This window comes from Gossypium hirsutum, chromosome D12, assembly GCF_007990345.1.
Source record: "Gossypium hirsutum isolate 1008001.06 chromosome D12, Gossypium_hirsutum_v2.1, whole genome shotgun sequence".
Taxonomy (NCBI): domain Eukaryota; kingdom Viridiplantae; phylum Streptophyta; class Magnoliopsida; order Malvales; family Malvaceae; genus Gossypium; species Gossypium hirsutum.
Window position 1 is genome coordinate 41,837,851 of NC_053448.1, and position 26,071 is coordinate 41,863,921.

At 32.6% G+C, this 26,071-nt stretch overlaps 1 protein-coding gene across 1 annotated transcript; it reads left to right on the forward strand.

Moving 5' to 3' along the window:
• The first annotated feature begins 12,898 nt into the window (after positions 1 to 12,898).
• On the forward strand, positions 12,899 to 14,921 carry LOC107945886 (3-ketoacyl-CoA synthase 1-like). The gene has a single exon (NM_001327499.2). It carries the CDS (start codon positions 13,059 to 13,061, stop codon positions 14,652 to 14,654), a length of 1,596 nt encoding a protein of 531 aa, NP_001314428.2. The 5' UTR covers positions 12,899 to 13,058; the 3' UTR covers positions 14,655 to 14,921.
• The last annotated feature ends 11,150 nt before the right edge of the window (positions 14,922 to 26,071 follow it).

Sequence of the window (26,071 nt, forward strand, 5' to 3'; positions counted from 1 at the left end):
ACTCTTAACTAATCTGATCCGGCTAAGTACCCTCCTCAACCGATAAACACTACTGGTATACCTCGTCGAGAAACCAAAAAAACTAAACCCTTTAGTTTCTGCTCAGGTGTGCAATCAATATCGTTCATTAAATTTTCTATAGCCTCCAACCAGTATTCGACCACAGTAGGGGCGACTCCAGCGACGCCCCTAGACAATTCAGCACCATTGGATCGGAGTCATTCAATTACTGACCCACAACCTCGGAACCAGAATGGGGTCCTGCGACCCTCTCCAATACTCTAAGGATGACTTGAGACAGTGCGTCGTCCCCAGCTAAACGAACTTTGATACCCAGTCTCAATAGTAGGTGAAACTAGAGTCTCGCTCGTATCTAGATTCGGCATATTGCCCAGTGAGGAAAACTCAGCTTAAATCCCCCTACAGCATCCTTCGCGCCCACGAATACCACAATCACACGTTCCACGAGTGCTCATTATTTCAAATTTTTATCTACATTTCAAAATTTTATGCATCAATTTTAGTGTTTAGTAGCAAATGTTTTATGCTCAGACATTTACCAGAAGTTTCAGAAATCTTTCAGAAGTTTTAGTCTCTAACTAACTCAATATAGTCTTAGATAGTTCTAACTACAGTATTTCTAAGTCCAGAAATTCTTACAGAGTTGGTGCTGGAGACTCGGTGTACCACATATTTTACTAAAAATGGAACAAATTTTATTTGAAAACCAGTTCTTTTACAAATAAAATTTTGAACCCAAAATTCATAACATAAGTTTTGAAACTTAGCTCTAATAGCACTAAATGTAACACCTCAAACCTGGCCTAAACGTTATGGTCGAATCTAGAGATGTTACTAGAAAGGGTTTTGAAATCAATCTTATGTTAAAATTTCTCGAGTTAATTGTTACTAAGAGAGTCCACGTTTTAGGAATAACATATTATTAAACTCTTTTATAAAACTTTCAATTGCTTGTCTTTTTAAGAAAAACGTAGCAATTGCAGCTGAAGTTTGAAAGTCGTTGTATTTGAAATCCAAACTTGTATTTTCAAAAACATTTGTTGCATAAAATCCATTTTTTTTCAAACGTTGCAGTTTAAAAGTTGAAATGCATCCAAAACCAAAATTATAAACAAATAGTCCAAAGAGTCCCAAAGTTACAAAACTCTTATAAAAATCCTAATAATTAAATAATTTACTAGTTAAAAATAGTTTCTAGACTACTGGTCATCGCTGAGCCTCCGTTGCACCGACCCACCTATGCCTGAAGATTACTTGAACAGAATAGAAAAACACGTGTGAGCTTTCAAAAACTCAGTGTGTAACTTAACAGAGACATACATGCACATGAAGTCAGATTTCTCATGTAGCAGATCAGATATGGACATAGGTCCTTAACAGAATTAGATATTATCAAAATCAGATTATCAAAACATACAGATATGTAAAGTTCTACCCCCATCCTCTACACACCATCTTCGACCATCCCAACACACCATTTGAGGTATAAAACACCTATTCATCCCTACATACCACGTAGTGTCTTTATGACACTTATTAGAATAGTTTGCAGCCAAGCTACCAGTATATCGATGAAAGGTCACCTCATAGAACACTTCCTCCACATATACAAATCCCACCCCATATACAGATACAGAATGCAAATATATAGATATAACATAATTAACATGATCCTTATGCTCGTATACAAGTATCATACATGTTTATACAAAATAGTCAAACACACATATCAGTTTTCCTAATCTCAAATCAGTCTTTCAGAATAACAGATCTCATGTATTAGAGTCTGTTTTGCCCTTACCGGCCTTACGGAAGGCCCACAGTCGATCGGAATGATGTGTGTGACCTTAGGGAAAATATCAGAATATTGGGCCTACATGCCGGTGTGGCTCACATGTTCAAATTAGCCTTGCCCGTATGGCCAACTTGCCTAAATCGAGTTAGCCCGTGTAGCCCACACGGCCACACACTCACCCGTCACACGGTCGTGTGTCGTACACGGTTGGCCACACGCCCGTGTGGCGTCGACATGCCACTTTTTTGGCTTTTTTGAACCTTATTTTCTTGTGTTTTCGTTACACACCTGGTTCGTTTTTGATACGAAAGTAACCCCGAGACCTCAGGAACCTAAAAATAATAACCCAAATGCTATTTTAGCAATCAATTTACGAACTCAACCAAGAATTTGATTCCAATTAAAGCCTCTCAAAACTGAATTATGCACAAAACTTACCATCAACGAGCAAAACACTCAACACTCAAAATGATAGAGGAGTATCAGCCACTTCCTGTCTTCCCCCTAAACAAGAAATAACGAATACCATCAATGAATTCTGTAGAACAAAATTGAAATCCCCCACAACGCAATATTGAAAAGAACTACTAAAAAGCTTACCTATTTGACACACTTAGCCACTGAAGAAAATACATGTTTATGACAGAGTTCACAGAAAAAAAGTTAAATTAATCAGGGCATTACACACATCTAGATTGCCATATGAACTGTCGTGTCAGTGTCGTTAAAATTTTAACAATTCAATCAAATTTCACGTTCCAAAAAGCAAATTGACTAAAATTTGAAAGTTAAAGATCAAAGTAATAAAACAAGAATTAGAGTTAAAGTGACAAAATGGATAAGGGCTACATTTATCCATATATCTAATTCCAAAAGTCGAATGAGAAAAATAGAACAAGAATTTACTACAACTATCATACTCCACTCAGGGGTGGATGCTTTACCTCCAAAATTTAAGATTTTAAAAAAAAAGTTTAATTAGCCCTCAATTTTTTTGCAAATTTTCATAAACCTTTCTAATTTCTTAAAGATTTTAATTAGGCTCTTCCAAAATTTTTTAAATTTTTATTGTCTCTAAATTTTTTAAAAGTTTCAATTAGACCAACCAAATATTTTAAAATTCCTCATTTAATCTCTTAAAATACTTGAAAATTATATTTAAATCCCTTAAAAAAATTTAAACTCGTAAACCTTATCAATTTAAAGCTCAAATTTTACCACTACCATATTATATGAGCACTCGTTAGTAAAGCTAAAAAGATATTAATGACAAATAATCAAATTCTATGACTCATTTAAATATTTACAAGGTCAAAGATTCCGACAAAATAACAAATATCAATGATCTAAATTATTCACAAAAAAGGTAATAAATTAATAAACCCGGAGCTGAATTTCAACCACACTAATGAAATCTTCTATGATTTCTTTTTTTTAATGGAACAACTGGATTTTATTATTAAAAAAGACACAGTTCCCAAACAATAAAGAAATGTACTTTATGCTAAATAAAAGCAACCCGACCAAAATAAATTAGCTGAAACCTTCTTTCAAAGCATCTAAAAAGACAAAGAGTCAAGCCTATCGAATCGCCATTGTCCCTTGAAGATGAATACATTCTAGAAGCTACCTGTAGACAACCAGCGAGCAACACAGCCTAATCTGGTGGATCCCTCCACCACCGGTCTTTTTCCACCGTAGTAGTAGCGAGCAGAGGCACCCCTTGTGTCAGATAAGTCGATGCTCCTCTCCTTATCCTTCTGTAGCTAATAGATTGTCTACTCTATTCCCCTGTATCGGTGCATGTCTAAAAAAATAACTTTGATAACTTTCACTGAATGATCTCGAGTTCCTTATGTATGCACTAATTTCAGATCTGTCTTCCCTATCTACATGAAGGTTTTTCACTATAGTAAGCACGTCTCACTCTATCTCCTCTTCTGAAAATCCCAAGGCCAGACCCATCTTAACCGTCTAAAAGCATGCAAGAGCCTACGTAGCGAACACCGAAGGTATGTGTTCATTCATTATCATTTTGGAACCTAACACCATTTTGCTAATGACAATCCTCGTGCATGTCCTCTTGGAATGATTTCGAAAAGCAGCATCAAAATTAATCTTCACGTAAGGACTTTCCAGCAACATTCATCATTCAGTCTCCACCCTTCGAACAGGTAATTTCTGGTTGAATCCATCGAACTTCCGTATATATGTAATGATAAAATAAGCTATGTCTGAATTTGTGTATCTATCTCTTTCATAAACTGCTTTATTCATAGCTGTCCATACAGCCCAAATTGCACAAGCCACTATCCTGCACTGGTAAATAGAATTATTCAAGAAAATATAAGCCAACAATTTCTTGTATTCTAACTCAAATAACTACTTGGGTCCAAATAATATTTAACATCTGTCTTATTTCCTTTATAGTAGAGCAATCACGAAATCCATGCTCTAAGTTTTCAACTCCATTAGAACATTGGGACAATTAGCTAAACCAATAAATCTTGTGTAGTGCAAAGTTATTAAAAGTAGGAAGGATATTCTGGAAAACTCTCTAATTTGTAATCTTCATTTTAACAAGTAGATTAAGGAGCCAAAGCTTTTTATAAAAATGTGTATAAGTATTTTTGTTGTAATTAGGCATAGGTGTGTGAATACCTTGTAAAAGTAATTTGTATCCACTTCGCACAGAATACTCCCTGAAGCTTCGCCAATGATTTGTTTGATATGGCAAATCAGGCTTTCCCGTTATACTTACAAAGCTTGTTTTCGAGAAAATTAATGTCTTTTCCGTAGTTTTTCTTAGTTTTTAGAATTTCAATTTTATAAGTGTGAAAGTCTCTTTTTACTTATTTTGAGACCCAATTTGACTAATGGTGTCATTGGGGGCCCTAATATGTGATTGAGTATTGCAAGGACGCATTGGAGGTCGGAATCAAGCGAGAATATCACCAAAGGAGAGGGTACCACAATATCCTACCCTTGGAATCGCGATACCTCCAACATGCCCCAATTTGAAGACCACTTATAATGGTATCACGATACCCACCTGCCGAAGAAGCACCCCAAGTCAAGTCTATCGACGGTATCGAGATATCCTATCCTTGAGTATCGTAATACTAACATCGTGAGGGGACAAAAAATGACACCAACGGTAGTCTTTGTCCAATTGAAGCACCAATCATTGAAGGTCTGTTCAAGGGAATTTTTGGCACAAAAATGGGTCAGAAAATTGTTGCTAAAAACATACAAATTTTTCTGAGAAGAGGGACACACACTTAGGCTTAGTTTTAGTTTTAGTTAGTTTCTTTTAGGTTTTCTTTTAGTTTTTCTTTGCACTTTTCTAGGGTTTCTTATTTTCTATCTTTCTCCATAGTTGCAGTGTTTACTTTTCTGCAATTTTCTTCTTGTTCTTGTTATCCTTCAAGTTAGTTAAGTTAGGTAACACTATAGCTTAGGTTTATTTGCACCCTTAGTCTATTTCCTTTGCTTTTAATGACATTTCAGCCTTTTAGTTTAATGTATTTCAGTTTCTCATAGTTTAATCTATTAAAGACTCTACCTTTTATGTTTCTTAGTCTTCATTTCACCATTGAATGCTCATTTTTATTTTTCCTTCAAGTTTTATAGTTTAACAATCCAATATTTCATCTTTTTTTCAAGCTTTATGTTCATGGTTGCTAGGTTTTTTTTCTTTTATGTTTATTAGCTTAGTTTTTAATATGGGTAACTAAACTCTTAAGTGGGTTAGTTGATGGTGATGTGGATAAGCTAATTTTTGGATGAGAGAGACTAAATTGTAATAAATTGGACTAAATTGAATAAACCTAAAAACTTAGAATTGATGCCCTTAAGGGATCTTTTAGACAAGTGAGACCAAGAGTTAATCTTGTTGAGTACCTATTTTTTAGTCTCGGGTTAGTCGATGAGATCGAGAGATAAGCCAAATTAACTTGTTTAATTTGGTAAAATTGAGATCGAGGGGTAAAATGAAACCATTTTAAGAGTTTAAGCAATTTAGATCCCTAATTTGAGGACTGGTGAACCACATTGTAATCAATCAACCATCGTTTGTTATTTATCTATTAATTTCATAACTTTGCACGCTTTACAATTTAGTCATTTATAGCTAGCTCATAAATTAGTGTAATTATTCTTAACTTTATGGTTTTCCATACTATAGTGTTTAGCGATTAGTTGGTTAGACTCCCTATCTTGATGCTCGTTAGTAGAAATTGTTCAATCACCGACTCGTTTGAGTTCAATCCTTAGTGTACTCCGTACCCCATTGTAAAATTATATTACAACTGACATGTCACACTTGCAGACACCTCACTTTGCATTTATTCGATTGTTGTCTTTAATTGTCGATTCCTCTCCCCTGTTCACAAGAGTAGGGGAGAGGGCGGTCATCCACACCATACAAGTTTATCATCATGTAGAACTCGTGCAAGGGGAATGCATAGAATTTTTTCTGCTTCATTATCACAAAATATATTATTAATCAAATCCTCTCTCCTAAGTCTTGTATTTGAGTCAATAAAATTAGCAACCAATCGTATGTCTGGGTTACTAACATTAGTTTGGATCCTAAAATCTGTAGACCTCGACACCCAAGTATCAGCCCAGGCTGAAATTTGAGTCCCTGTTTCAACTCACCAACACATACCGACTTGATTTTCAAAAGAAGAAAAAAAAACACATACCAACTTGAAGGAGACCTTTTGCTACCCAAATACTTTTCCAGGTATATGAAGGGTGAGTTCCTAAGCTTGCACTTAAGAAATCTGAATTCAAGTAATACTTAGCTTTCAACGTGCGAGACAATAAAGAATTTGGATAACAAAGAATTCGCCACCCCTTCTAAGCAAGTAATGCCAAATTAAATTTTGACAAACACCTAAAACCCATGCCACCATTCTCTTTAAGATCACATAATCGGGTCCATTCACACCAACGAATCCCACGCTTGTTGTGATGCGTCAACTATGAAGCACATCTAGATTGCCATATGAGCTGTCGTGTCAATGTCGTTAAAATTTTTAAAATTCAATCAAATTTCACGTTCAAAAAGGAAATTTGACTAAAATTTAAAAGTCGAAGGTCAAAGTGATAAAAAAAAAGAATTAGAGTCAAAGTGACAAAATAGATAAACGTCAAGGGCTATATTTATTTGTATATGTAATTTCAAAAGTCAATCGAGACAAAAATAAAAAGGCATTTACCATAACTGTTGTACTCCACTTTGGGGTGGATGCTTTGCCTCCCAAATTTTACGATACTTTTGAAAATTTTAATTAACCCTCAAACTTTTAGAAAATTTTTATTAAGCCTTTCAAAATTTTTAAAGATTTTAATTATGCTCTTCCAAAATTTTTGTAAATTTTTATTAAGTCTCCAAATATTTTAAAAGTTTCAATTAGACCAACCAACACTTTAAAAACTTTTCATTTAATCTCTCAAAATTATTGAAAATTATCATTAAATCCCTAAAAAAAATTAAACTTGTAAACATTATCAATTTAAAGCTCGAATTTTACCACTGCACCCGTTAGTGAAGCCAAAAAGTTATTAATGACAAATAATTAAATTCTACGACTCATTTAAATATTTACAAAGTTAAGGATTCGTAAAATGATAAATATTATTGATTTCAATTGAAAAAGGTAATATATCAATAGACCCAGAAATGAATTTCGACCACACAAAGGAAAATATTCATTGTTTTCTAAATTTGTAGTTATGAGATTTGAAAATGGAACCAGACTAAGAGCTAGTTTGATAATGCTTTTGAAAAATGCTGTGGAAAAATATTTTTGAGAAGTGCTTTTGAAAAGTTTGGTATAAAATTTGAGTGTTTAGCATTGCTGTCAAAAAGTACTTTTTTGAGAAATAAAATGTCTATTTTAGACATGTTATTATCAAGTAACAATTATGCATTTAAATAATATTTAAATTAGTTAATATTATTATATTTTAGTAAGAATATAAAAAAATTATTATAACTTGTTGTTAATATTTTAATATATGAAAGATAAATTTTAAATATTTTTAAGCAATAAATATTAATTATTTATAAAATTTAATTAGAATATATAAAGTATATTTTAAATATTTAAATATAACCATTAAATATTTGTAATTAGTATTTTAAAAAATATTTTTATTTTTAATTAATAATTTTAACACATTTGTAATTAAGCACCAAGAAAAAAGAGAAAAGTACTATGTTATTGGAAGGGTGAAAAGTAATTAAGCACTAAAAATATTTTTGGGAGAGGAAAAGCTAAAAATTTCAGCCAAAAGCAACTTGTTTTGTACAACTTTTCTTTCAAAAGTGTTTTTGGAGTCAGAAGTATTTTTTAAAGCAATGAATATTAGCAAATGGTGGGGGAAGAATACTCAATTTGAGCATCCATTTCGTTTGGATCTTAGATTATTAATAAATAGTTTAAATTTTATTTCGATCAGATAAAACTAATTTATGATAGCTCATATTGTATTGGTACATGATTTTAAAATTTTAAATCAATTTTTATTTTTTTATCTTAATTATTTTTATAAATACGTTTGAAATATAAAAGAATAAAATGTAATATTTAATTATACTATTGAACTTAATAATTTTAAAATTTATATTTACATATAAATATATTTATATGTATATAATTAAGGTATATTTGTATGTATATATTATATATGAATATTATTAATGAATCTAAAATGGTAAATCGAAATACAACGATATTGATGTGTATAAGTACCTAGAACAAAAACAGTACATCCGCTTTACCGACTACCTTACTAAATACAATTTGCTCTTTTTTGTTTCAATTGTTTTGGGAGCTTTAGGTTTTTCTTTTGTCACAAAAAGGATATATATAAAGTAGTTTTATACATTTCAATTTTCACTAACATTTTGTATGCTTAATATTTTAATAATTAAATTGTTAAATTTATTAATATAATTATTAGAAAATTTAAAATTACACCGAATTTGACATGTATATGATTTATATAAATGGAACATAATTTATGACAGTTATATTGTTAAAATATTAAAAGTATAAAATGTTACAAAAGTGTGTAAATTATTTTAGTTAAATTAGATCCTTCCCCTATATATGAGTTAATTTATTCATATGTCCTCATATAATGATTTGAATTCTAAATTTGGTTGCAAATTTAGAATACTTTGATTGAGTCCATAAAATATTTGTATCAATTGGGTCCTCAAAGAAATTAGGGGTTCATTTTTTTAATACGTCAAATTTAAGTTGCCTATATTATAGATACACACTTATTTATAATTTTATCCATATATTTTGTATATGCTCTATGCTAGATTTGAGCTGATATTCATATCTAAGTTAGTGGCAAGGTTGGCAGCAAGACCTAATTTATTTAATGTTGATACTTTTGAAGTTTAAAAGTCAATTTAGAATTTGAGTGATACTTTGGAAATGTCTGGTAAAATTAATTGCATATACGATGAAGATTAAAGTTTTTTTAAGAACATTTGGAAGTTTAAAATAAATTTGGGATCTAAGCGATAATTAGTTCAATACCTAATATTAATCGACACTTTCTCTGAAGTCTTCTGTCATTATACCATAGACTAGGTTGACAGATAATTAGTTCAATACCTAATATTAATCGATATTTTCTTCATCTGAAGTCTTTTGTCATTATACCGTAGACTAGGTTGACAGATAATTAGTTCAATACCTAATATTAATGTAACATCCTCAAAACCTCTTTTGTAGTAAATAATATGAGATAAAATCATAGTGAAAAAAAAACGAAGAAAAATTATAAGATCAATGAAAACGAATGTTGCTAGATATCAAAAGAAAGTTAATTAAGAAGCAAGACATAATGTATTAAATTAAGGAATGGACTAAATTATAAAAATGTCAAAAGTTTTGTGGCATAAGTATAAATATGGAAAAGTTGAAGTGAAAGACCAATATTGCTAATATCTTAAAGGTAGAAGGATCTAGAAATTAAGGAAAATGGATTAATAAGGACCAAATTGAATAAGTGAAAAAAGTATAATGGACTAAATTGCAATTTTATCAAATTAAGCGGTGATTTAAGGATGGAATTTTAAAAGATCATAAAGGGCAAAATGGTAAATTAGAAAGAGAGAATATTACTTTATTAATATTTTAATGAGGTATTTTACTAATATTTTATTATAAATAGCTAGTATAAAAGGAGAGAAAGATGAAGAAAAAAAAAGAGAGGATCATCCATCTTTCCAACGCGAGTGAAGGGGAGAGAAGAAGAAAACTTTGTTGTCTTTACAATTTGGTCTTTCTGCCAAAAATCCACCATTTTCACCTAGAATTTTAAGGAATTTTCATATATTTTTAAGTTTGATATTATGTAGAACAAGAAAATTACCTTGGATTCAAGAAAATGGAAGTTAGAGGAGAGAGAAAATCAAGTTAAAGTTTGAAATCAATAGGACAAGGTAAGAACATCAAGATTTTAATATATTTTTAAGCTTGATATTATTGAAAAAAAACATGAAATCGATGTTAAAGTAGAGTTTTCTTATATAATGTTTTATGTTCTTAATATGTTAGTGAAGGGAAATAAGAGGAAGAGATAAGAAATATTGTAGAGAAAGGAAATATTGTAGAGAAAGGAAAGGAGAGTGTTATAAATTTTGTTATCAACATTTTGCACTAAAATAGTTTTGGACAGTAGTAGTAGTCTAACTTTGAAAATTCACCAGAAATTATAGAAATTGAATTAGAGGTTAATTAAAGTATTAAATTAAATTTTATTGAGTCTAGTTTTACATAGAAAAACGATTTAAGCAAAATAATTTCATATTATGAGATATATGAAATTTTATAAGACAAGGTCAGATTAATTTTGGGTCCCCCTGTTCTGACTTTGAAAAATCATCAAAAATTGTAAAAAAAATGATTAGGGGTTTAAATTTATATTTTTAAATTCTTAATGAGTTTATTTTCAAAAGAAACAAATGAAAACATCATATAAACCCCGTACTAATAGATAATTAATTTTTAGTAAAGAAAGGTTGAAACCGTCAAGCAGCAGAACAGGGAAAAATTTGAAGAATTTACTGTACTTATTGGCTAAATTATAAGTTCTTAAATTTTTGTGGTAAAAATATATTTGAGTCTAGTTTCAAAAAAATCAAGCGAATCTTAATTTCGAATTCTGTAGCTCAAGATATAAATAATTTAGTAACTTTGACTCAAGTGGACAACTTTGATATGAACACATAAGTAAATAGTGGAATTATAGATAATGTTACATATAAACATGTTATACACTAAAAGCTAAAGATTCTAACAAATATATGCATAAAGGATGTGGAATGGATAGGAGGAGGAAAAATATATGAATATATATATATATATAGTAGATGAATTTGAAATGTTTCGAAATGGTTGTAGGTGATGGAATGATTAATACATGTGAGTATGTTTTAAATGAATTGATAAAATAATAAGTAAATAACTGTTAATAGATGTGATATTAAATTATTTGTTAATTTTTTATGAAGAATTAAATTGATTGGCACAATTTAGAAATAAATATGAAATATACATAAAGTGGGTAAACTAATTTTGCAAGTGCAAGTCCTCCAATGGTCTTATTTGTAAAACTTTAATATTTGTGTTAATTTTATAAACTTTGTTATCTTTGACTGAATATCATGTTTTTATGATGACTTGAGATTAGAAATAGATGTAAGTGGATGATATGTAAAATGAAGTGGCGGTTATGACATCTGAATACGGTTCAGGTAATGATATAAAATAAATCAATAAAAATAAGGCGTGGAACTTGTAGGAAAATGGAGACGACGTTACGACGACAAGTTCGCCATGTCATGACGTGGAAACCCCAACGTCGCGACGACGGTTTAAAAATCTTTATGAACTTTACAATTTGGCCTTTGATCAATTGTGGATGCTTTAATGAGCACATTTAACTCATAATTAGTTCTATCGTAAATTCAATTATTACTAAAAATTAGTTAATGGTCTACATTAATTAACTAATATGATAAATTTATATGAAATTTTTAGTAATTGCTTCGGCAGCTAATGTGACATCTTGATGCCTTAATTCGGTGACTGAGTCAAGTATAGGGGTGTTACAATTAATCAATACTTTCTTCATATGAAGTCTTTTGTGATTATACCATAGACTGGGTTGACAGATAATTCACAACTTACTACTAAAATCGAAACCTATTAGGTGGGACATGGGAATATCCTTTTGTGATGGTGTGGCAATGAATCGTTAGGTCATCTTTTTGTACAATACCATTGGCAAGAGCAGTTTGATTCGGGAGTTCGTGTTAATCATTTTTGTTTGAGATCTCTCTCTTGCCCATTTTTTTAGCTTCAATATAATTTCAATCGGAGAAGACCAGCCGGATTCATAAACCATAAATTCAAAACCTACCCCATATAAACCGGGCGGGTAGCCCGGCAAGTCCAATATTTATTTTCTAGGAAACTTGGAAGGTTAGCGGCAACCTTCTTTGACCCTTTCGGCCTCAATTGATTATTCTTTCATTAGCAAGTCACCTAAATTCCACCCGCCCATTTCGCCCCCACCACTTTCCACTTCTCTCTCTCATTTGACCTTCTAATTCCTCCACTGCAGGCTTTTAAAGACCAGTTGGACCCAATCTTCTTTCATTTTCTGGCAATAACCAGGACCCCATAATGCAAACCCAAAAGGAACATTAAAAAGATTGACTCTTTTGAACTTTCTTGGAAGCAACCTCACATGGTGTGTACAAATCTCACTAGCAGCCCCCCCCCCCACCCTTTTCCCTTCCCTTCCCCTATTTGGCCATGATAAATATCATTTCCCAATTTCAAACATGCATTACTTCTTTACTAATGCACCAGATAAAGATTGGTTTTTATATTAAATCTTTAAATTGTCTTAATCATCATTATTTTATTTATAAATTTGTTTTTGGGACTATTAATCCCATAGTACATGGATTCTAATGGTGGTTGAACTATCTATCCTTTATTGGAACTACCCACCATTAATTCAAAACTCCATTTCCTTCCAACTTTCCTTTCTTTTCTTTTCTTGTAGTAATTGTTGTATTTAATTCTGGTGGTCTAGCTTCCCTGTTCCTCAGGGTTTCACAGCTTATATTTTTTTCTTTTTAGCTGATTTTAGTTTCATATTTGCTTAATAGCCACACACACAAAAAACTATGGATAGGGATAGCATAGAGATGGATAAAGAGCGGTTGACGGCGGAAATGGCGTTCAAAGACTCATCCTCCGCCGTCATCAAGATCCGTAAACGGTTGCCTGATTTCTTACAATCTGTAAAACTTAAATATGTGAAGTTAGGTTATGGCTATTCATGTAATCCCGCTACCGTGCTTATGTTTGCTTTAATCGTACCGTTGTTCGTCGTCACGGCGGTTCAGTTCACCGGTCTGAAACTTGACGGAGTTTCCGAGTTATGGACTAACCAAGCCCTTCGGTTAGAAAGCATTGATGCCGCAACGAGGCTAGCCGGTTCGTTAATCTTATTCTTCTTGTTCGGTCTCTACTACGCGAAACGCTCTAGACCGGTTTATCTCGTCGACTTCGCTTGTTACAAACCGGAAGACGATCGTAAAATGTCGGTCGACTCGTTTTTGAAGATGACGGAAGATAGCGGTGCTTTCACGGAGGAAACACTTCAGTTTCAAAGAAGGATATCGACCCGGTCCGGTTTAGGCGACAAAACATATTTCCCGAGAGGGATAACGTCAACACCGCCGAATCTGTGTATGGAAGAAGCTCGAGCTGAAGCGGAAACTGTCATGTTCGGAGCCGTCGATGAACTTTTTGCAAAAACCGGAGTTGATCCGAAGGAAATCGGTATCCTTATAGTGAATTGCAGCTTGTTTAATCCAACACCATCGTTATCCGCCATGATTGTAAACCATTACAAGCTACGTACAAACATTAACAGCTATAATCTTGGTGGAATGGGGTGTAGTGCTGGTCTTATATCAATCGATTTAGCTAAAAACCTTCTTCAATCAAACCCCAACACGTATGCTTTAGTGGTAAGCACTGAAAACATTACATTAAACTGGTATTTTGGCAACGACAGGTCTATGTTGTTATGTAATTGTATATTCCGAATGGGCGGAGCCGCCGTGTTGTTATCGAACAAACCACGGGATAAGTCTCGTTCAAAGTACCAACTTGTTCACGTGGTTCGAACCCATAAAGGTGCTGATGACAAACATTACAACTGTGTTTATCAAAGAGAAGATGACAAAGGAACCATCGGTGTCTCATTAGCTCGTGAATTAATGGCTGTCGCCGGTGATGCTTTGAAAACGAACATCACTACTTTAGGTCCTCTTGTTTTACCATTTAAAGAACAGTTCATGTTCTTTGTCACCCTTGTTAGAAAGAAGATTTTGAAAGCCAAAGTGAGTCCTTATATACCCGATTTTAAGCTTGCTTTTGACCATTTTTGTATCCATGCCGGTGGAAGAGCAGTATTAGATGAATTACAGAAGAATCTACAGTTAACAGATTGGCATATGGAACCATCAAGGATGACTTTATATAGATTCGGGAACACATCGAGTAGTTCGTTATGGTATGAATTGGCTTACACAGAAGCTAAAGGTCGTGTCTCGGATGGTGATCGGGTATGGCAGATAGCATTCGGGTCGGGTTTTAAGTGTAACAGTGCTGTATGGAGAGCTCTTAGGTCGACTCCCATGGCGGAATCAAGGGGTAATCCATGGAAGAATGAAATTGAAAAGTATCCGGTCAAGGTATCTTTTGCTTGATATTGTTGTCGTCTAACTGTACCAATGTGGCATCATCATCAATTTAATTTGCATGTGAAGCATTTGATATGAAAAGTGACCTGGTTGGGAGGCTGGCTGTGGGGGCATTTGCCGTTGGCGGTAGGCTGTGGGGTTTTCTGTCTTTTCAATATTCTTAATTGTTCTAATGTTTTTTTCTTTTTGCTCTTTTTTAGCTTCGGTGAAATGCAATGAGGAACTATTTTTAGTTAAATTTAATAGATTCAATATGAATAATTTATATATCATAATATATGTACGACGCATCCACGTGCATCATGATTGATGATATATTATAAAAAATTATAATAAATTTAATAATAATGATAATATACATTGTTCTTTTATAAAGAAAATGAAGTTTAAACTTTAGAGACGACATTATTAAAATGGATAATTATAAATTCTAAACATATACAATAAAACGTATATAAAATGTACCAAAAAGAAATTTAATCATCTATCATCGTATATATAATAATTGAATTTAATCAATTTTATCCTTTTAATTAAGCTAAAAAAGGTATTTTACTCTCTTAAAAGCAAATACTTCAATTCAAGTTATTTTCATACAAAATTTTAAATTTTGGCCCTTCAATTTTTCTAGTCCAGAAAAATAAAATTTTAAATTTCTAATTGATTAAATATAAATTCATAATTTATTTGATGAAAGAAATAATTATTGTAGTTTTTTTGTTAAAATTAAGATATTCATTGTCGACAACAATAATTAATTCATGGGCATTCTCCAAAAAGAATGGTTGGACACAAGATTGAACCTTCGACCATATAATTAAGGGATGAGGTAAACGAGGTAAACAATTATCACTTAATTAAAGATTTTGATACTTCTCAAAATCTTATAATGAAAATCCAATTTGTGACCATGATTAACCTTCGTTTAAAGTTTGTAATATAATCAAAACCAATTTGTGACGAGGGAGTGGGGGATATATTACAAGTGATGAGGGTCTATTGATTGGCTGTTGAACAGATAGTAAATACGAAATTGAAGTAACGTGTACAAACCATTAATTTGAAACTATAAAATAGTCTTTCTTTTCACACCTCATTTCATGTAATTTAAGCAAATACAGTGAATGGGCAAAGAAATTCAGTTTCAATCTTTCTTTTTTGGCCAAAACTTTCTAAATTATTAAAAACAACCCCAACTCCCCAACAACAAAATGTACATAAATAGGAACAACATTAGAGATAGAGGTGTGAAGGAAGAAAAATAATAGTAAAGGCAAAACAAATAATCAACGGTAGCTGTATTTGTCCCACTTACCAGCCTGTGTTTAGCCTTATGTAATCCCTTTTCTCCACACGCAAGTTGCACCTAAACTAAACATTATTATTATTATTTAAATAGGTAATAAAGAGTTAAATAAACAAGTACATTCTAATGAGAAAAGGGTGATTAAGCTAGTGGTGTGACTGGCTGTTAAACTAAATATTATAATATTTAATAGTTAATAGTTACTATTGGGTGCAATAATATCGTACAATGTATTCTCATTGGAAAACATTTAGTTCGAATTTTTGACACAATGCTGTTGAGAGACACAATCACAAATTTAAAAAGAATTAGTTTTTATAGACTATAAAACAGAAATGGAAAATACATTAATTCTATCGAAAAGTAATATTTATAAGTTAAATATAGGAATCGCAGTGGATAATGTGGATTTAGATTTTGTGAATATTTAATTTGATTTTATGAATTTTGATTTGATAAATATGGATATCTTAATTATCATTGGTAGCAGATTCAGAGTAGATGTGAATTTTAAGGTTAAAATGTAATGACTTGATTTCTGGTAGTGTCGAAAAACACTATTTCGAGATCTTGTTTCTATAAACTAAGTTTGTAAATATTAAATATGAATATTTACGGAGTTAGGGTATAGATGAACTGAAATTTGGTTATGCGATTTAGTCGAAATTGTGAGTAATTAAAGTTCATGGACTAAATCATAAAAGTTTAATCACTATAGATTTTTAATTATATTAAGGCTAGGGGACTTATATAGAAATTATCCAAAAGACTAAAATGGCTCATAGACCAATTTTAAGTAGATGATATTGGGAATTTGATGTTAATTACCATTAGATTAAAATAATTAAGGATTACTGATTAATTAAGATTAAGTTAATTAAATAAGTTTAATTATAAACTAATTAAACTATATAAGAAATTGTTAGTGGAAAAAAGATGAATGATGTCTTCATCTTCATCATAAAGCCATCGTACCCATTTTTGTTTAAAGAAATAAAACTTTGAAAACCCTCATGATATTCAACCATCAATTACAAGTCCCTAGCCATTTTTCTTTGATTCTTTTTATAGATTTGAGGTCATGAGAGCTTGATTTAGCTAACCCATGTACTAATTTGTAAACTGTTAAAGTTTTCAAAAGTTACCATTGTTGAGAATTAGATGAAATTGGTGTGAGCTTGTTAGAAATTAAGCTTAGTATATGAAAATGACAAAATTGTAAAGCTTAATTGATTGTTTTGCACCTTAGGCACCAAATTAAATAAAATGCAAACTACTATGGATTGTTGCCAAGGATAGAAAATAGAAGGTCCCTAATGAGTCACGGTGAAATCTGATTCTAATTTGAGGCCGTAAATTGAAAGTTATGCTTGTCTCGATTTAGGGACTAAATTGAATAAATTACAAAATATGTGAGGTTTGGTATTTGATTATGATTTGGCTAGAAATTGATAATGTGATATGCTTTGTGATTATTTGTAGTTAGCGACAATACCAAACAATCAAGAGGGAAAGGAAGAGCGAAAACCATTGATAAGTGAAGCACGAAACCTCAATTTTATGATTTGGGATAGAATAATTTATTGTGTATGCATGCTTATTCATTGATGAGTCATTGGGACGATTCTATTGTGATAATATGAAATGTTTCAATTGATTTTCTATGGTTGAGATCGAATATCGAAATAGGGACTAAATAGAATAAAATAAAAAGTAATATGATTTAATTGATATATGATATTTGGTATGAAATTGAGTTGAAATATGTTATGTTACATTATAAATTGATAATGAATTATGAATAATATAATGTGAATTGAACATAAATACCTTATTAACTAGTCAAGTTGAGTCAGATATAGTTGGCATGCAATAGGATTGGATTGTGTACGGGTTTATGCGCTTATGCGCCAAGATGCACTTCGTGTGCTAGGATGCACTTCGTGTTCTAGTATACGCTTTATGCACCGGTATGCTCTTCGTGTGCCAGTATGCACTTTATGTGCTGGCTTTCCCTTAGTTTTTCTATTAGTGCACTCTTGTGCCAGTTTGGTGTGTTGATTGGATGGTCCGTGTATCTGTCTGAGTCTGAGTTAGGTTAATAGGGGTTATTACTAATAAATTTGATAATTTATATTGAAATGAATTAATATGATGTTTGAGGCTTTGAATATGTTCATATATGAATTGAATTGAAAAGTATGTATCTTATTATGCAATTCGAATGAAATCGAGCCCTACGGGCCGAATCGAATGTGAATGAGTTGGTAGACTCCAAAATTGGATATAATGGTAAGTGTAATTAATGTAATAATGTAATAATGTAATATTATTATTAATGTTGTAATAATGTAGCTATGTTATTATAACTTAAATCATGAAAGTACCACTGAGCTTTAGTGCTTAGTGTACGGTTTGCTTTCTTTGTGTGTAGGTTTAGGAACTCCTCGAAGCCTCGAGATTTGAAGTCAGCATCCAAACTGCTGGTTTCAACTCAACAAAGTTTTTATAGTTTGTTCGTTTTGGTCTTGTGGCATGTTTCAAATGGTTAAGTTGTATATGATATAATCTTATGCTAATGTTTCGAAATTGTGGTTGGATGTATTCATATAGTTGGTCTTGAATCCTAAAGTTAAAAGTCATGCATTGTATGAAAATTTGGTGGTTTTTGGAAGTGTAATGGTAGAAATTAGATTTGATAGCTAATGTTTTGGAGACTACCATTTTGGGTACATTTTCACCTGACATCTTTTGGTGGGTTGTTAATTTGGTTGTATGGGAAATAGACAAGTGTTTTTAGGTTGACTTTAGAAGTAATAGGTTGTCATGTTGCGACGAGGAATAGAATATGGTTCTTGCGACAACATCGATACTTCAAGGTCACGAAGAACCTTAGTTATAGAGTCACATTGTGATGAGAAAACCTTAAAATTGTGACGTCGACTCAAAACTTTGTATTGTTTACAATTTGGTCTAATTTCGATCTTGGGTTAGAAACAGAGCTTTCATAAGCTCGTATAAGCCCTAAAAATGATACCATATCATATAATATGCATGAATAATTTAGATTTAACTGTATAATGATGTTGAATTGGATGTTATTGATTGTAGTTGCTCCGACAATGAATGTGGTATTAGGATATGTGCCCATATTATAGTAAACATGTAACTATTTTCTATGTATTTGAACGATGAATAAATAAATAAAGTTAATTTCATATTTCACTATTATATCATTTATGTTCTTGTCTTTCATGTTTTGCATACGTAGTGAAATTGTGACAAGAAAATGTTAGCTCATTAATTGTCTAAGTTTAAGCTTATGATAAGTGGCACTGTAAGAAAATTTACATGGCGAGAAAGATAACTTACTTCAGTAGATAATCTAAACAAGTCCGTAATCTCGTAAAAGAGACAAAGTGAGCAATTGATTCAAATACTTAGAAGGATTATTATGTCGTCTACAATCCAATTAGGGAGATGGCTAGTCTTGGCTATTAGAATAGTTGACTTCACAGGTAGAGAGATAGATGTACTTATTGGAAGAATGATACATTGGACTGGACCCAAGTTGAATTAATTTTGAATTTGTTTGTGAATTGATTTACTTGTGACATTCATGGTGTAACTTACCTAAATCCTGAGTTAGCCACTGACCATGCATATGTACCTCATGTGCTTTGATATAAGTTGAGACTTATGCTCTAAAGATGATCGAGCCGATAACCAATATGTTGGGTACAATGGAATTCATATCTTAAATATAGAATTAATGATATCCTTTCATTGGCATTGTCTGGATTGATAAATATGGAACATGGCCACAAGTTACTTGTTCTCAAACGAGAAATTTATCACAGTCATTAGTTGATAGTGCTAATATTAATCATTAAGAAGACACAATTGTGACAATGAGATAAAATAAGATTGTATTGAGTGAACATATTTAACTCAAAGGAATCAAGGATATCATATGAGGGTAACACACACATGGCAATGTCATTAGACAAAACAGTTGAATGAATTACTTTTGTAAAGAGTATACAATAAGGAATTTTCAATCATGATACTTCTTGTGGACTGACTTCATGATTAGGCCAACAAATTATCGAAATGATGATTAAAGGCAAAATTGTAATTACTTGAGCCTAATTGTATATATGTCCGATTGATACATTTGCTAGCTCAACAAAAGCTCGATCAAACTGTATTTGAATTGAAAGAAAATTATAGGACTCTGGAAATAATTTAATTGAGTTGATTTTCTCAATGTGGAATTAAATTAGGTGGTCGGGGGAATTGTTCAATTAGAGAATTTGATTAAAGAATTTTCTTAAAAAGTTAATTTGAAAAATCTCAGTGATTTTTAGGAAAATTAGTTTTTATCAACTAAAATCAAATTAATCAAATTAATTAAAATAAATTTTACAAATTAATATTCAAGTTAGAAAATTGGTTCAATGGGTAATTGAACTTGAAAATTGGACGTAAGATTGAAAATCAAACTTGATAACCAAAACCCCATATCGAAGCCCAAAAACTAGTTGGACCAGACCCTGTGTACGAAACTAGGTGGAAGGTCCAACTAGTGGCTAAACCAGACCAGTCGAATTGTCACTAGCCCAGACCTAACCAGCTAAGCCCATTTGAGAAAAACAACGACAGTTCGAGATGCTAGGGGAGTCGTATTGGTGATGGCATCGTCGTGCATGATGATTGCAATAGTGACAATCCGATGACCGACGAATGGTCGACGGTGATGGTTCTTTAGTGTATTTGGAGGATTGAAAACAAGAATTTATGATGCTGAGACAGGGTGATATGTTGGTGATCGATTTTGAACAGGAATTTCTACGGCTCAGCAAGTATTCTTTAGAATTGATTCTATTTGAGGAAGAGAGTAGTAAGTAATTCCTCTGAGGATTGTGAGCTGAGATTAGAGTTCAACTAGTATCGCATAAACTGAAAGAATTTTCTGATATGACTAGACGTGTAAAGATGGTTGAGCAGGCCATAGGCCTTGATAAAAAGACTGAACCTTCCCGAGCCTTCGGGAAAAGACTAGGGGCTTCTAGTTCGCATTTGTTACCTAAACGGGCTAGGGATTCTTGGGGATCTTAGAGGTAAAATTTGAGGATTGCCAGATCTGAGAAAGGCCGAGATTGACAACCATCTGTATCGATAGGCAATGTATGAGGCCTTGCGAGAGGTAAGGAGGTGCCAAATGTGATTCTTGTGGAAGAGGACACTATAGCGAGTGTTGGAAGAAAATGGATGCATGTTTCCGTTGAGGATCCCTAGAGCATTTTGGTCGAGAATGCTTGATGAATGATGATGCTTCTCTTGTTGCTACTCAGAGGTTCACTCCTATTGTAAGGGGTTGGGGAAATCCTCGTGGTAGTTCTGTTTCTAGGGGAGGTCAGAGGAAAGATATTAATCTGATTATTCAGAAATCTGATGCTAGAGCCCCAACACGAGCCTACGTTATCTAGACCCGTGAAGAGGGTGAAGCTATCGATGTTGTAGCAAATATTTTCCTTTTATATTCAAAACCTATGTATTCTTTAATTGATCCTAGTTCATTGCATTCTTATATCAACTCTAGTTTTGTGAAATCGGGAAATCTGAAATCTAAGTTGTTGAAAGTGGCTATGATTGTTTTGAGTCTTTTGGGACAGACTATGCTCATTGGTCAAGTTTGTAGACGATGTCTATTGGAAATCCATAATATATAATTTCATGTTGATTTGTTTATTATGCCATTTGGCGGTTTTGATGTGATTTTGGAAATTACTAATTAACCGAGAATGGTGTAGTTCTAGACTACCGTAAAAAGATGTTTTTCATCCAGAGCCAGAGAGGTGAGATAGTGAAAGTGAATGGCATCAGATCAAGTGGTTTAACTCGTATCATTTCATCTGTTAGAGCTAATAAAATCCTGAATCGAGGCTGTGAAGCATTTCTAGCCTATATTATTAACTCAAACTCGGATGAAAACCATATAAGCAAGATTTGAGCAGTATATGAGTTCCAAGATATTTCCTTAAGAATTACCAAAATTGACTCTTGATCGTGAGGTCGAATTTATAATTAAAGTTTTCCCAGGTACAACTTCTGTGTCAATTACTCCATACCGAATGACACCAATAGAGTTAAAAGAGCTAAAAATTTAATTGCAACATCTTTTGGACCGCGACTTTATACGTGTTAGTATATCACCCTGGGGAGCTCTAGTGTTGTTTGTTAAAAAGAAAGATATATTGATGCGGCTCTGCATTGATTATCGACAGTTGAATAAGTTGACAATTAAGAACTGGTATCCGTTGTCGTGTATCAATGATTTATTTGAGCAGTTGAAAGGTCAATCAGTCTTTTCTAGGATTGATTTGAGATTAGGATATTATTATTTGAAGGTGAAAGATAGTGACGTACCAAAAAATGGCATTTTGTACACATTAAGGTCACTGTGAATTTTTAGTGATGCCATTCGGGCTGATGAATGCACTTGAGGAGTTCATGGATCTCATGAACCGCATGTTTCTTCCCTACCTGGATCAATTTGTGGTGGTGTTTATCGATGATATTCTGATATACTCTAGATCGGAGACTGAGCACGATAAGCATTTGAGAACCATATTGCAAGTATTGCATGAGAAGCAGATATTCGAGAAACTTAGTAAGTGTGAATTTTAGTTTTCTGAATTCATTTTTTGGGGGCATGTTATCTCAGTTGAGGGAATTCAGGTTGACCCTAAAACTATTGAAGTTATCCTTCAGTGGAAAGCATTGAAAAATGAGCCTAAAGTTCGAAACTTTGACTTTGTCAATTTTTACAGGAGATTCATGAACGAGTTTTTTAAAATAGCTTTATCGATGACACAACTCTTGTACAAAATGTGCTTTTCGTGTGGGGTAATCGGTGTAAGGATAAAATGTTGTAACCGATGCTCTGAGCCAGAAGTCAAAAATTGATTTGAGAGTGATGATTGCCCAACTTAGTATTTGTGATGATGGCAGTCTATTAGTTGAGTTGAAAGTTATGCCTATGTTGCTTGATCAAATTAATGAGGCACATTTTGCTGATGTTAAGTTAGCAGAGAAAATGAAGTTTGTTAAATAAGGTGATATTGAGAGTTTCAACATTGTTACGAGTGTTAGCCTCCAGTTTCGAAATAGATTTTGTGTTCCTGATAATGCTGCCCTAAAATCAATAATTTTACGTAAGGCTCACGATGGTCCTTTTGCTATGACTCCGGTAGTACAAAAATGTAATATGACTCGCAAGAATCATAATGGTGGCTTGGAATAAAAAGAGAAATTGTGGGGCATATCCCTAAATGTCTGATCTGTCAAGGGATAAAGGCTGAGCATTAGGTTCCCACTAGGTTGCTTCACCTCATCTCGGTTCCATAATGGAAATGGGAATGAATTACTACATATTTTGAAGTTGGTCAAACGTTAACTTTGAGCAAAAGAAATGCAATTTGGATGACAGTGGATTGACTGAAAAAGTCTGCCAATTTCCTTGTAGTGAGAACTAATTGGTCACTTCCGAAGTTAGGTGAAGTTTATATTCGTGAGATAGTTAGACTACACGATGTGCCTGTGTCTATTATCTCATATCGAGATCCTTGTTTTACCTCAAGATTCTGGAAACAATTGCATGAATCGTTAGGTACGAGGTTAAATTTCAGCACGACATTCCATCCTTTGTGTGATGGCTAATTAGAGTGAGTTATTGAAGTACTAGAAGATATGTTGCGAGCCTGTATTGTTAATCGCGAAGCTGGCTGGGAATGATATTTACCATTAGCTGAATTTGTGTATAATAACAATTTCCAATTGAGCGTTCAGATGACTCTATATAAAGCTTTATATGGTCGTAGATGTAAAACGCCTATTTGTTGGCCAAAATTGAGTGAGGGAAAGGTTGTTGAGTTGGAATTGATTTAGGAAGTTTAAAATGTGGTAAAATTGATCCAGGGCAGATTGAAAGTGTAACAGCCCGTTTTCAGTGAAATCGAAATAGTGGTTTCGGGACCACAAATCTGAGTCTGGAAGAAAATTTATTTTAATAGTATTTTATGGTGTGCATTATGATAGAAATGTCATATGAAAATTTCGTAAAGAAATTTTATCGATTATATGTCTAATTAGATGGAAATGACCAAATTGTATAAAATGTAAAAGTTGAATTCTAGTAGCTAAAGGGATCAAATAGCTATGGAATTCAAAATTAGAGGTCCTTATATGGCAAATAGACCATTTAAAAGAGTTAGTAGATAAGGATGATTAGTCATCATTGGAAAATTAAGAAAAGAAAATGATTAAATTGGAAAGATGATAAAATAAAGATGATAAATTAATTAAATAATAAAAATATCATCATTTCATCATCTTTCCTAAACAAAAAAAAAGAATCCATGGAAACCCTAGCTATGGGTATTGAGTTTTAACAAGCTTATTTTGCTCAATTAGGTATGTATTCTAGTCCCGTTTTTGATAATTTTTATGTTTTTGAGATCGTAAAAGCTTAATCTAGCTATCTCGGGGATTAATTTGCAAGGTTATCAAAGTATTAAGGTTTTTCCATGGATGAATGTGCATGAATTATGAATTTTTATGGTAGAAAATGAAGGGTTGTTGATAGATAAACAACTTTTGTAAAGTGAATTTTGATGAAATTATGATTTAGGGACTAAATTGAAAAGATGTAAAATTTATGGAAAAATTCTAAATTTTATGAAATACATGGGCTGCTATTATTAGATGTAAAAATCATCTAGGCTTGGAATAAGGATTAAATTTCATGAATTTCATTTTTCGAGCCTAGGGATGAAACCATAATTAAATAAAAGTATAGGGGCAAAATGGTAATTTTTCCAAAGATGTGAATTGAATTGAATTGAATATGAATTGATGTTAAATTCATTAATATAGATCAGGATAGACCAAATACGGAGTTAGAATGAGAAAAAAAGAAGGTATTAGATTAGTAGATTACAAATACACGAACACTTGTTGAGGTAAGTTCGTGTAATTAAATTGTATAATTATATGTTTGAATTGAATGTTATGTATGTGAATTGTGTAATTATCATATATGAAAATAGTCACATATTCGACAATGTCTGACAAATATTAAGTCTCATTTAAATAAATGAAATTCGATGGATATAGGGTTCCCGAATTGGTTGTGGTCCTATATGTGTTGCGGACACACCACAGCTCGAATGAGCGTCCCGTTATTAGCTCTCATGAGCATCCCAATATTTGGCTTTCATGAGCTTCCCGTTATACGGTTCTTACAAGCTTCCTATTAATAGCTCTTCGAAGCATCCCGTTTGGTTGTGATCCTGCATGTGTTGTGGACACACCGCAGCTCTTATGAGCGTCCCGATATATGGCTCTTTGGAGCTTCCTGATTAAAGGCTCTTTCGTGAGCTTCTTGATTAGTGGCTCTCCAGAGCTTCCTGATATTGGCTCGCTTGAACTTCCTGATTACGGCTTTTATGAGCTTCCCGTTATACAACTTGAATGAGCTTCCCTTTACATGGCTCACTTGAGCTTCTCGTTATATGACTCAAGAGAGAGCTTTCCGTTTATGTGCTTGTATGAGTATTCCTGAAAATGAATTAACGGATTTTAGACTTGTTCACTTCGTGTGTACTACCTGTGTATCCATCGATATTTTAAATGATTCAACGGGAAAAATCCTAACATGAGAAAATATATGAATTCAAAGTGAATAATTACCTGAATATACCTGAAATACATAGAAATTGATATATGTGAACACAAGATGTGGAAAGTTATGAATATGGAAATTTGATATTGATGAGCTCATACATGTTTCTTGAAATTCATGTGAAATACATGACTAATATGTCTGATGAGGATACGTGTTTAGGTTATTGGCCAAATTTCATTGGATGTATTTTATATGCTTACATTAAATGTAAATGAATGGTAAGTTAATTTCCCGTTATACAAACTTACTAAGCTTAAAATCTTACTCTGTTTTATTTCTCTTGTTTTATAGTAATTCAGAAGTTCGTTGGGTTGGAAGCTTGGCAGAGATATCTCACACTATCCATCAACTCATTTCGGTATAATT

Excerpts from the sequence above, each read along its gene's own strand:
- LOC107945886 (NM_001327499.2), top strand. The coding sequence starts at position 13,059 with ATGGATAGGGATAGCATAGAGATGGATAAAGAGCGGTTGACGGCGGAA.